General features: G+C 45.2%; 2 protein-coding genes across 3 annotated transcripts in view; both read right to left on the bottom strand.

The window, feature by feature from the left end:
- wdr17 (WD repeat domain 17) overlaps positions 1-6494 on the bottom strand; it is a 30622-nt gene extending 24128 nt beyond the window's left edge. The window contains exons 1-4 of one of the 2 annotated variants that reach the window (XM_063477063.1): positions 6393-6494; positions 3775-3903; positions 2028-2211; positions 1723-1953 (exon numbers count right to left, since the gene is read on the bottom strand). In XM_063477063.1, the coding sequence (XP_063333133.1) occupies positions 1723-1953; positions 2028-2211; positions 3775-3897 (538 nt within the window). In that variant the 5' untranslated portion in view covers positions 3898-3903; positions 6393-6494. Of the gene's footprint in view, positions 1-1722; positions 1954-2027; positions 2212-3774; positions 3904-6392 lie in introns of those variants that run through there. The other variant, XM_063477062.1, reaches the window with a different exon arrangement.
- A 1111-nt stretch (positions 6495-7605) lies between these two features.
- On the bottom strand, positions 7606-10021 carry LOC134629622 (high mobility group protein B2-like). The gene is made up of 5 exons (XM_063477120.1): positions 9911-10021; positions 8922-9081; positions 8676-8824; positions 8420-8594; positions 7606-8332 (listed from the first exon to the last, which is right to left on the bottom strand). The coding sequence occupies exons 2-5, from the start codon at positions 9066-9068 to the stop codon at positions 8162-8164; spliced, it is 642 nt and encodes a 213-aa protein (XP_063333190.1). The 5' UTR covers positions 9069-9081; positions 9911-10021; the 3' UTR covers positions 7606-8161.
- Between the last annotated feature and the right edge of the window lie 1768 nt (positions 10022-11789).

Genomic DNA, 11789 nt, shown 5'->3' with positions numbered 1-11789 from the left:
TACACAGTTCTACCTCTGTCTAACACCAGGTGCTGATAGTACGCTGCAGAAAGTCTCAGAGTGTCTTAGCGACATACATTGCTGGACGTCTCTGAACTTTCTCAAATTAAATCACGACAAATCCGACATTATAATTTTCGGTAAGCAGGACTATTAGTCTTATAAGAAATGACTTGGGCCCATTATCAGCTAAAGTACATCCCATGTAAAAAATCTTGGTTTCATTTTCGTTTCTACTCTCAAGCTGGACAAGCAAATTAATTCATCCATTGTTCGTAGCAGTTTTTTCCAACTCAGGAGCATTTCTAAACTCAAAAATATCCTGTCATCTAAAGACCTGGAAACTGTTACCCAAGATTTCATATCATCACGTCTTGACTATTGTAACTCTCTCTATTTAGGCATCTGTCACTCAAGCCTGTCCCGCCTGCAACTTGTTCAAAATGCAGCCGCAGGGCTCCTGACGGGTACCAGAAAGAGAGAGAGTATTACTGCAATACTCGCATCTCTACATTGGCTGCCAGTTAAATATAGAATTGATTTTAAGGTTTTATTAATTGTTTTTAAAGCTCTCCGTGGTTTGGCTCCAGGTTACATTTCAGATCTTCTTAGCCTGCACCTGCCCACTCCAACTCTGCGCTCCTCCTGTCAGATGCTGTTATTAGTTCCACGCTCCCAGTTCAAATCTAGAGGTGACAGGCTTTCTCCATCGGCGCCCGAGACTCTGGAACAGTCTTCTCTCTTTTAGAAAATCCTCTTCATCCTTGGAAGTCTTCAAATCGAATCTGAAGACGTACCTTTCGGATCTCTCTGACACCTCTTTTATTCTGTTTTAACTATTCTGGTCTTTTATCTCATTGGATGATGTTTGCATGTGTAGACACGTATGCATGTATTTTATGTTCACGTATGTGTGCTTGTGTGTGAATGTGTACATTTTTGTATATGTATGTGCATATTTGCATGTACACATATTTTTTACAAACATATATGGATGTCTTACAGTGTTTCTATAATGTTTTCATTTTATCTATTTTAATTCTTTTTATTATATTATCCCTCTGTTCAGCACTTTGGCAGACACTTGATGTATTTTAAATGTGCTATATAAATAAAGATGACTTGACTTATCTAAATTTGGACCTTGGTGCAGGTTCCTCACTTCACCCTCTGTCTGATTTAGCCCCTCCCACTTATTCCTCTGAGTGGATAAGCTGGTTTCAGGGCGCTGTCACGACCATATTAGGAACAAGCACCCACCTGACTTCCTGTAGGAACGACCTTTAATATGAATGTTTGTGCAAATCTCTGAGGAAACTGTGTGTGTTCTGCATCACGTCTCTAATCTGGATCCAAAACACTGAAAACTCACAAATATAAAATCAAAATACTTTTTTAACACGGCAACACTTCATAGTACAGCCTGTGACTAAAGGTGTAATCTCCTGTAATTGAGTGGAATTTGAATGTATTTAATTTGACGTTTCAGAGTAATTATAATTACACACAAATGCTTAAAGGTACGAACACTAAAATAAGAGGCTAACAAGTCAGCCTTTAACAGGAAACAAAGAAATAACTATATTCTAAGTAAATATATATAAATGTGTAAATATAATTTATTGTAATTTCAAATAAAATCCACTGACATTCCTTCTCTTTTCAGACACTTGTTGTAAGGTCACAGACGTCCACACATTGCAAACCCGTATTGGTCGGTACCTGGCTGAAACACCGACAGGCTCCCGTCTGTGTGTCCAAACACCAGTTTCCCCTTCTTGGTGGGGTGCCATCTGAAGAGACAGATGTCAGACAGGAAGGAGTGGGCTTCTTTATGCACCGTGACCCCAGGATCGGGACCTCGGTAGACCCAGATGTACAGCGGACCGCGCTGGGAGACGAACGCCACTCCGTCGGCCGAGTTCCAGCACCAACTGACGGACACGGGGACGCCTGAGAAACAGGAAGAGGCTGTGAGGCTTTACAGATTCTGTGCTGAAACAACCCGGCGCGGATGATCCAGCTACCTTTAGTGTTGTCGAGTCGCGCCACCGCCTTTTTCTCTGCTACGTTCCACACGATGAGGAGGTTATCGGCTGAGGCTGAAGCAAACAGGTCAGGGTTGTCGGGGCACCAGCTGATCGCTGTTATGGTCTTCTTGTGTTCTGACATGATGGACCTCAATTTAAACTCATTGTACTGCTGATCCAACTGCAACGTGGACAAGAGAACGAATGAAACGGTTCTCAGAAATCTGTGTCAACTTCCACAACTCTGCCCAGGAAATCAAGAACCTGATTTAAATCTGGACCTTTCCTGCAGGTCGCCTCTCTGTGCACCTCCTGACTACCTCCAGCACTGCTGCTGTTTTTAGATCTCTCCTGCAACTGAAGGTTTCCCTGGGGGAGCTGGTACTCTACAAGGCTGAAGCAAAGCCAGGAACGGGTTATTCATCCCCCAGAGTCAGAGCTCAGAGTCCGCTGGGACGATCTTTACAATCAAACCCCTCAAAGGACTCGTGCATTTATCAGCGCTCAGGCGACAGACGTGATCTGGACAATCCAAAAAATGTTCACCACAAGAGCAGTTCAAAGGTCAACAACATCTCGCACACGTGAATCCAGATTAATAAAAAAAACAGATTACGTCAAATCTCAGTTCAATTTACAGAAGCAACAAAAATCCTGTTTCAGGATTCTCTGATTCCCAGTTCATCCCGGTCACATTCACAAAGAAAGACAAGCTCCACCTCGGGTTTTCCCGGCGATCTGCAAACTCACAGCTAAAATCATAAAGGAAAACATAACAGGAAAAGAGAGCGGCGCCTTTTCCCGAGCAGCTGTCTTCCTGTGATGACAGTCACGCAAGCTGTCGCCACATTACCCGCACGCTACGCCCGAGTATTCGGACCACGTTAGTAAAAGTCAGTACTGCTCACCTGGAGAATAAAGTTTGAATGAAGTCTCAGCACTGCGATCACGGTGCCCTCTGATACAGACTACGTCCTGTTTGCCGCACGAGGATGTAACGCGGTGACACACAGAATCACTCGCAAAGCAACCTCCTGATTTCTCCTCAACGCGCCGACTGTGAGGCTCAGAAAATAATATGCCGCGATACCATTGGCTGACAGGACTGGCTGTGGAGGTTAAGTAAAAAAGAAGTTCATGGAATAAAAATGCAGGAGACTGTGGACCACAGCAGCACAGAAACATCTCAGCAGAACAGAAACCAATCAAAAATACATAAGATAAAACTGAACGACTGACATGCTGCCACACTGGAGCAGGTCCAGAGACAGAGCCGCAAACAGCCGCGCTGCTCGGGGTCACGACCTTCAACGGCTCACAAGCCACAGAGAAACCAGCTGGGGCTCTATGATTTTTATGGGCGGGGTCACAGGTTTAAATATGGCGATCGACAGTGCTTTACCCAGAAAACACCAACTTTGTGTTACAGCATCTACACTCACACACACACACACACACTTGTTTTCATATCTCGATGAGCACATCTAAGTGACAACATGCTTTCCTTAGCCCCTAACCCAACTGTAACCCTGACACTAAAACCACATCTTGAGTCTCAAAAATGTCTTCAAACTCGTGAGGACGGGCACTTTGTCCCCATAAGTATGGTAGCATGCCAATTTTCTGTCCTCACAAAGATGTCTAAACACGCACGCGCGCGCACACACACACACACACACACACACACACACACACACACACACACACACACACACACACACACACACACACACAGGTAGGTCACCTGGTAGATGTATATAGCTAGCGTAGCACAGTAGGCGAAGCGGTCTCCGCTGGCCGCACATACGTCTTTATTCCACGGCTGACAGCCTGCTGCCAACAGGCCCACCTGCTTCACCTTCGCCATCCTCACCTGCAGACACACAAACACTTTAGTTTTAACCCGTTTACAAACTGGTGACAGTTTTGGATTAGGTGTGTGTTCCTGTTATTATTACTGGACTGTCGTATTGGAATGAATGTGTGGCTGTGTGTATTTACACATAAATAGTTGTAGCAGATTAACACTCACAGCACGCACGCAAACTACATGCATCAACAGGTTGGCGTGGGATGAGATGATTAGAGTGAGGATTGAATTAATCTCTGCTGTGATTGGCTGCTGCCTAATAACTCTTACTGCGAGGAAGTGACACAGCAGGCCGTGGGTGATTGGCGTGCACGCTCATCCCGAGAGTCCTGCAGACACTCACGTCTCAGTGTTCTGCTGGTGACTCGGGTCCTGGAGATAGTGTGGATGCTACTTTAGCACGTCACCCACCTAAGCATCGTTACAGACCAGTCGCAGTCATCACAGATGGTAAAGACACTCCCCAACAGCAGCAGCCTCTTTGATTAAGACAAAGAGTCCACAGTGTTTACCCAGCCTCCAATCTGAGCCCATAACCTGCTCCATAGAGCAGAGGTCCAGAGTCCTTACCCTGAGGAGAGCACGCTGACACCTCTGCACAGTTTGTGTTTATCTTCTTCCTGAGTTATCGCTCATCGTCACAGTGTACAAGATCACGAGGTTACCTGTGGCCCCACCCACTAACACAGCAGGCAGGTGGTTTTAATGCTGTGGCTGTAAATTATGTCATTTGTCCACTGTTAAGAAACCCCAAAGCACCTTCATGATATACCTCACAGACACATTAACACTGTGAGTTCTGTGCGAGTAGTTTGGTTTGATTTGATCTTTTACGCGTTTATAATTTTTTAAAAAGAAGTGGCGTCAGTGATCATCTTTAAAGGGCCAGTTCACCCAAAGCAGAGAAGCTACAAAGGAAGAAAGGAAAGAGGAGAGGGAGGAGTCGCTATCAAAGGTAACTTCAAACACCTGTTGATGTGCTGGCCTGTAACCTCGTCCTGTCAGGTGCAAATAGGCTGATTTACATCTTCATTTATCATCCTCCATTAAACCGATAATGGTGTGAATCAGCTAAACAGTGTGCAGCCACAGTAACGACTACACTGTGAACATGTTTGGACACAAAGATTGATTTTTTTAATCACTTAAAAAATATTTGGGTGTGTTTAAAGATTTGAGACTTTTAAAATAGTTTTACTTCTAAATAATCTGCATCATCATCTCAAAGCTGAGCTGGGTTCGAGTACCTGAGAGCTCATAAATGTCTTCACATGTCACGAGTGAAAACTGGTTTCTCACAGGAACAAAAACACTTTTCTATGCATCACTTCCTGTTGTTTTTCAGCCTAAACAGTCTCTGATAGAAACAGTGCATCATGAGCTGCGTGTCAGGCAAAGTCAGCAGGAAAGAGGCTCCAGACCGAGTTTAAACCTTTGAAACCGTCTGTTTACTGTGCCTGATGACAGCGATACTGAGGCGTGTTACTGAGGATAGCCTCGACTTTCCTCAGTTATCGCTGGTGTATTTGCCGCTGTTAGCCTCTGTTAGCGTATATATTTATGAGTACAACATTATTTTTTTATTAAATAACATCATTGACCTTTAATCAGTTCCAAAGGATATAAACACATGACCGGGGGTCAGCAAAGGCTCACATCTGGCTCCAGATGTGACAACCCTTTCATATTTATTACCTGTAAACCGGTCAATAACAGAGAATACGGTGCTTAGGGTTAGGTAGTTAGTTAGAGATTAGGGTGAGTCAGGTGTTTGCTCCATAAAGAGGAAGGAGCCGTGCTGACGGGCTTCTTTAATCACCTTTAGTATTAAAAGTGAACATTTTGGAACAAACATCACACCTGAGCTGGGTCTCCTGAGCTCCTCCTGTGACATGTGCGGAAATATAATCTGTGAATGAGCTCCATTAAAACTAAACACTCCCCAGGAGACCAATCAGGACTCAGCTCTGAATAATGGAGGAGGGGGGGAGGGGTGTACCTGTTCTCTACAGGTGCACCCGGCGGAGACACGGTGACACGGCACGCGGCACTCGTGTGATTAGTCAGCGCCCCCCGGTGAAGCGTTGACGTCACGGTGGTCTGCGCACACTTCACGGCCCTCATAAACGACAAAGTCGCGCGCTGTGGACGGACTCACAACAGTCCTCCCGACCACGTCACGCACCCTGACGTGGAGCACGCGGGGTTAGAGCTCTGCGCGCTCCCGCCATCATTTCATCTGATCCTGAACAACATGTCGACGTATCAACAGGTTCCTGCACCGCGACTGATCCACGAGACACCTGCGTGTCGCAGGAACCTCACACCCACACACGCACACAGACTCACACACACACGCACACTGCTGCAGACACGGATCCTGGCTTAATTTGTCATCATTTCAAACACGCGAGCAGTGCGTGTATGTGCGTGTGTGTGTCTGTGTGTGTGAGTCTGTGTGTGCGTGTGTGTGTGCTTGTGTTTCCTCTTACCGTCAGTTGTCGGCAGGCTCGTGCACGGCGGACAGCTCCCAGGTGCTGAAATGCGTCCAGCTCACCGTCATCCGCCAGAGGTACCAGCAGCAGCTGCGCTGATTGGTCCCTGGGAGGCCCGTCTGTGATCAGCTATTGGCTGTCCGGGCTGTCAGTCAGAGAGTGTCCGCGGTGTAAATCAGTGACGGGAACCTCTCATTTGTTTACATTTATTTATTTTTAAATATTTACACCAGTTTTTTATTTACACATTTCACAACAACAGGAGCTTTATACTGACCCACAACATTCAGATGATCCTCTGGGAGCAAAGCACGGATTGTACAAAAATATTCGCAATAAACAGAAATTAAATCTTTATTGGAGGAAGCGCTTGGCAACGGTGGAAAGGAGAACTCCATTTAAACAGAGAGAGACCTCCACATCAGGCAGGTGCAGCCGTCTACTGGGGTCAAAATAAAACTGGATTATTTTTCTTAACTTGTCATTCATCCAACCATCCATTCTTCTGTGCAGAGCAGCAAGCTAAGCAGGTATTTCAGACACTGTTCTCCTCAGCAACACCTTCCAGTTCTTCTGAGTGGTGGTGAAGTGCTTCCAGGCCACGCCCACTTTATAACCTCTCCGAGGATGACGCCGGGGTCTCCTTCCTGTGCCAGCCTTTAATTTGTCATTGCAGATATTTTGTTTTCAGCTGCTTCAGACAGTCTGTGCTGACGATGCCATTCAGACAGAACAGTATGACTGCACATCACCACCAGGTAACATGTTAGAGGCCCTGTGATTGGTCCGTCGGTCGTCACTCAGTCCCTCTTTAAGTCGCATCAGTTGATTGTGATTTTTGGAGAATCTGTTTAAAGGACTGCAGATGATGCAGGGATTCGGTTCATGTGGTGGGAGGAGTTCTCTGCCCCAGTGTGGAGCGATGTTCTCATGGACATATTTACTACTGATCTTTCTAAAATGATGACATTTTTTAAAATATGGGTCACGTCCTTAAAACCACCTGAGTGTCATTGCCACTCTGTGTAAGGTTGATTTCTAACATTTCAGTGGGTTAACTGCTTACGTACAATGAGCCTCACTCTGCTTACATTCATGTCAATTTCTTTTTCATCATCATCATCATCATCATCATCATCAACCTGCTCAGACTGTTTGCCCCCCCCCCCGCAGTCATGTGAGCTTTAATAGAAACACAGCAGTCTACACATATAGGCAATATACAAAATTTTATTACAAAAAGAAAAATCCGTTCTACAAGTTCTCAAAGTTCCACATTAAAAATGACGGCAAACATTTTTCTTTTAACCAAACTACAGATAAATCCTGGCAGTAAAATGACAGTGAAGAAACGGCACCGCTGGAACAGAAAACATGAGCAGTGCTTCCAGAAACAATCATTCTTAAAATAAAAAAAATAAAACAAACAACAAAGAAAAGAAAAATCTTTCCTGGCTGGCTGCTGTCCACCGTCTGCACAGGAGTTTCAGTTCATCGCATCATCACAGGAAATAATCTGGCTGCCCGTTTTTTAAACCAGGATCTAAGGTGTAACAGACCTGACTTCAGCAGTTATAAAACAAAAATAAACCTTAAAGGGGACTAAGTGACAATAAAAACTAAATCCCTGAATTAGAAGAAGAGGAGTACAGGTCGACCGAGGCCGACCGACAGGGACAGCAGGCTATACCGTTGGACGAGTCCAACCCAAAAAACAAACATAAGCTGAACAACGCAAACTTCACATCCTCAAACACAGAAACCACTTAGTCATCATCCTCATCGTCGTCATCTTCATCATCTTCCTCCTCGTCTTCATCGTCATCGTCATCATCATCAGCCGGTTCCGCCTTCTTGGCGGCGGGCCTGCCGGGCCCGCTCTTCTTTCCAGCGTCGCTCTTCCCAGAGCCGCCCTTGGCTCTGTAGGCGGCAACATCCTGGAAAAGGAGAAGAGGAGACGCGTTAGGAACGCCACCTCAGATACACGCTACACCATCCAACACCACCCAAAAACACAGGGGCACCTTCTCGTATTTCTCCTTCAGTCTGGCAGCCTTGGCCTCGTAGGGGGCCTTGTCTTTGGCGCTCTGCGTGGCCCACATCTCGCCAAGCTTCTTGGCAATGTCGCCGATGGAGATCCCAGGATTATCCTCCTTGATCTTGGGACGGTGGTCGGAGCAGAAGACAAAGAAAGCGGAGCTGAAGGGAGAACAACAAATTTAATCCCAGAAATCTAACTGAAAACATTTTACAGACAAAGAGCAGCGAGTGTAGACTCACGGGGGCCTTTTGGGGGCGTTGGGGTCCTTCTTCTTCTTTCCCTTCTTGGCACCTTTAGGTGGCACGTAGGACTTCATCTCCCGGTCATACCGGACCTTATCGTTCTTGGCCATCTCTTCAAACTTTCCCTTCTCCTTGGGGGACATGGTCTACGACACACACACACGTTTCAATTTTTAAAAAGGGCAAATAAAATTAAAAAAAAATATCAGAACATCAGTGTTTATAATAAACCGCGGGGCTCACCTTCCATCTTTCTGAGCACTTCTTGGAAAACTCTGCAAAGTTCACGCTGGTTCCTGGGTGCTTCTTCTTGTGCTCCTCGCGGCAGGTCGCCACAAAGAAGGCGTAGGAGGAGGTTTTTCCTCTCGGCTTATTCGGATCCTTTGTCATGGCTGCGATTAATCTGCAAAATAAAGACCAAAAAGAAAACCAGAAATGAAACCAAACACTAAACCACCAAAACGACTCCGAGTTTCGTATTACACGCCCACCCCGGCACAATAACCGCTCCCTGGTCTCACCGTTTTAAATTAAAGCGGGTAAATATCCTCACATTTGCCGTCGTGTGGCCGTGAGTGGTGTTACCGCAGCAGAAATAGGGCGAGCAGACGCCCGGGAGTGTTTTAAGGCTCTAATCGGCTTTCTGCCTCTCCGGGACAAAAAGACGAGACTCCATTTTGTATCTTCCCGCCTAAACACAACTGCGCCAAAAACTTCCCCAACAAAGTCTCTGCAATACAGCCGCTCCGCTACACTGCGAGCAGTTCCCTGGGTTTCTTCCTTTAAACACGGGTAGCCAGCACCCAGAGCGACTCCGAGACAGCCGGAGACTTCATCCAAACTTTAAAACAAGAGGCGCTTCCGTCGTGCTGCGAGCTAAGCTACCAAACCAAATGGCGTTTGAACGGCATGTTGCGCACTAACTCGGGCACACACTGAGCCACTACAGCACCATCTTACAGAGCACCGAGCAAGAAAAACACCCCACAAAACTGCTGCTTTTCGGTTATAAACAGCAGCGAACTGCTGCCTTTTTCCACAAACAGTTTTGATATTGCTGTGATTTATCACGCAAACGACCTACAAGCCAAAAAAACAGATGTATTTTAGCACACAAAGGTTAAAATAGCTGCAGAAACTTCAGCACACACCATTGCAATACAACACACAAAGCACAAACACCTTCCAGCCACTGTTAGCTAAACAATTGTTAGACAGCAGAGGGGCCTTACCTGTTCACCGCAAGACGAGCTGTAAACGAGTGAAGGAGGAAGGACGGTCAACTGTTTAGTCACCGTCTGCGAGGCCGCACTAACTATACTATGGAGTCTCACAGCTCCCCCCCAGCAGCGGATTGGCGGAAATCGTGCATTTAAATTTGAACGCAGGGCACACAGCGCACTCGTGGATGTGATTGGTTGTTTTCCTCGAAGTCAAGCCGTAGTGTTTGTGTGCGTCACCTGCAAGCTGATTGGCTGCTCCCGGGCTTTTAAACATAGGGCGCGAAAAAGCCCCTCTTTGTTCACTGCTGTTCCAAAATAACCTCCGTCTGCTGATGACGTCGCTTAACCGTTTGTTTTCGAGATGAGAGCGAAAGGAGCCGATCCGCTCCGAGGCTGCAGCTCTTCCGCGTCCAACAACCAGCGACGAGACGATACAAACAAAACTGCTCATTTGATTTTTAACGGGCGCTGACGGATGTCAACACTCTCCAGAAAACCGACAATAACTTGCAGACTTTAACTGCAAACGTGACATTTTAATATTCATTAAATATTGGACATCCTGTTTTAAGATGGCTCCCGTTTATGACTGTGCAAGTAGAAATGCAATCTAAGCATAAAACATCTATAATCTATTTTAGAAGAAATCTACTTTAAAGCAAGAGAGTCAAACATAAGGTCAGGGGCCAAAACCAGCCCTGAGTCAAATCTGGCCAGCCAAAGATTTATGAAATGTATTTTCAGCTTTTCCTGCTCTCATCCAAACTAAAGCAAAGTAATTAAGTACCAGATAAACAATAAAGATTAAAGCTACCAGAACGTTTTATTTGTATTTTTAACCTTTCGGATTTCTTATTTCTTCTTTATCCTGTAGAAACACGGAGACGTACTGCTGACTCTGCCCTTCTTCTTATATTAAATGGAATCAAATTAAACATCTTTATGTTAACAGAAAAGAGTTTTGCTGGCTCGGTCTAACATAAGAACAAAGTAGGCCGTGTGCAGCAATGAATGTAAGTTCAGTGAAAGAGTGTGGAAGCTGTTTGGTATGCAGAACAATGCAGTGGGGAAAGACATGCACAGCTGTTTATGTAAAAGCAGGCCTTCCATAAAAAATAAAAAATCAAACACCAAAATAAAATCACATCAGGTGATGAGCATCTCACATGTGCATTAGAACATGTTTCAGTGCTTTTACAGAGGAACAAAAGGAGGTAGCAACACACACACACACACACACACTGCAAACCAGGTTATTAAATATAAATGCACAGATTTTAAACTTTAAGACTGCAGACTGGCAGTTATCTAAGAGTGAATGAAAAATAAGGGACAAAAATATTAAAAGAGGAGTCAGAAAGGAGGAAATAGTCGCAGTGATCCTCAGACAGAGCACGAAAACCTGAAATGTTCCTCAACTTTTAAAGAATCATATGAATCAAGCTTCATTCTGACAGCCACTATCAGGTAGTGCATTTTAATACATTAATAATTGTAAGGTCTGAAGGTATTTCCCCTCAATGTTTCACCTCCATCACCATTTTGCACAATTCTCCCAAACATCTGGATTTTCTTTTCGAATCATAATCCTGAACGTGCTTCATGCATTCAGAGGGGATTTCTCACAGTGAGGGAAAACTTTATGAGCTCAGAGATAAATCCACAATAAGTCATAAACAGATCATTTAAAACAGTTTCAGCTCTGACCCTCCACAGAGGTGATTAAAGTTGATTTACAGGCTCATTGATTGAGAAGTTGGGGGGTGATCTGTGTGAGCCGGGGGGTTCACACCTCACAGTTAATCAGGAGGTCGTCTGTATGTAAAGTTGGGGGGGTCGCTGGGAGGCAAATACATGTCAATGAAACACTCCTGAACCACTTTTTCTC

The sequence above is a fragment of the Pelmatolapia mariae genome, linkage group LG6 (assembly GCF_036321145.2).
Source record: "Pelmatolapia mariae isolate MD_Pm_ZW linkage group LG6, Pm_UMD_F_2, whole genome shotgun sequence".
Lineage (NCBI taxonomy): Eukaryota > Metazoa > Chordata > Actinopteri > Cichliformes > Cichlidae > Pelmatolapia > Pelmatolapia mariae.
The sequence above is the reverse complement of the archived record's forward strand: the minus strand, read 5'-3'. Positions and strand labels throughout refer to the sequence as shown.

Coding starts and splice junctions, on each gene's coding strand:
- LOC134629622 (XM_063477120.1), bottom strand. CDS start 9,068: ATGACAAAGGATCCGAATAAGCCGAGAGGAAAAACCTCCTCCTACGCC. Junction 8,825..8,921: donor AGTGCTCAGAAAGATGGAAG/GTGAGCCCCGCG, acceptor TGTGTGTCGTAG/ACCATGTCCCCCAAGGAGAA. Junction 8,595..8,675: donor AACGCCCCCAAAAGGCCCCC/GTGAGTCTACAC, acceptor TTCTCCCTTCAG/CTCCGCTTTCTTTGTCTTCT.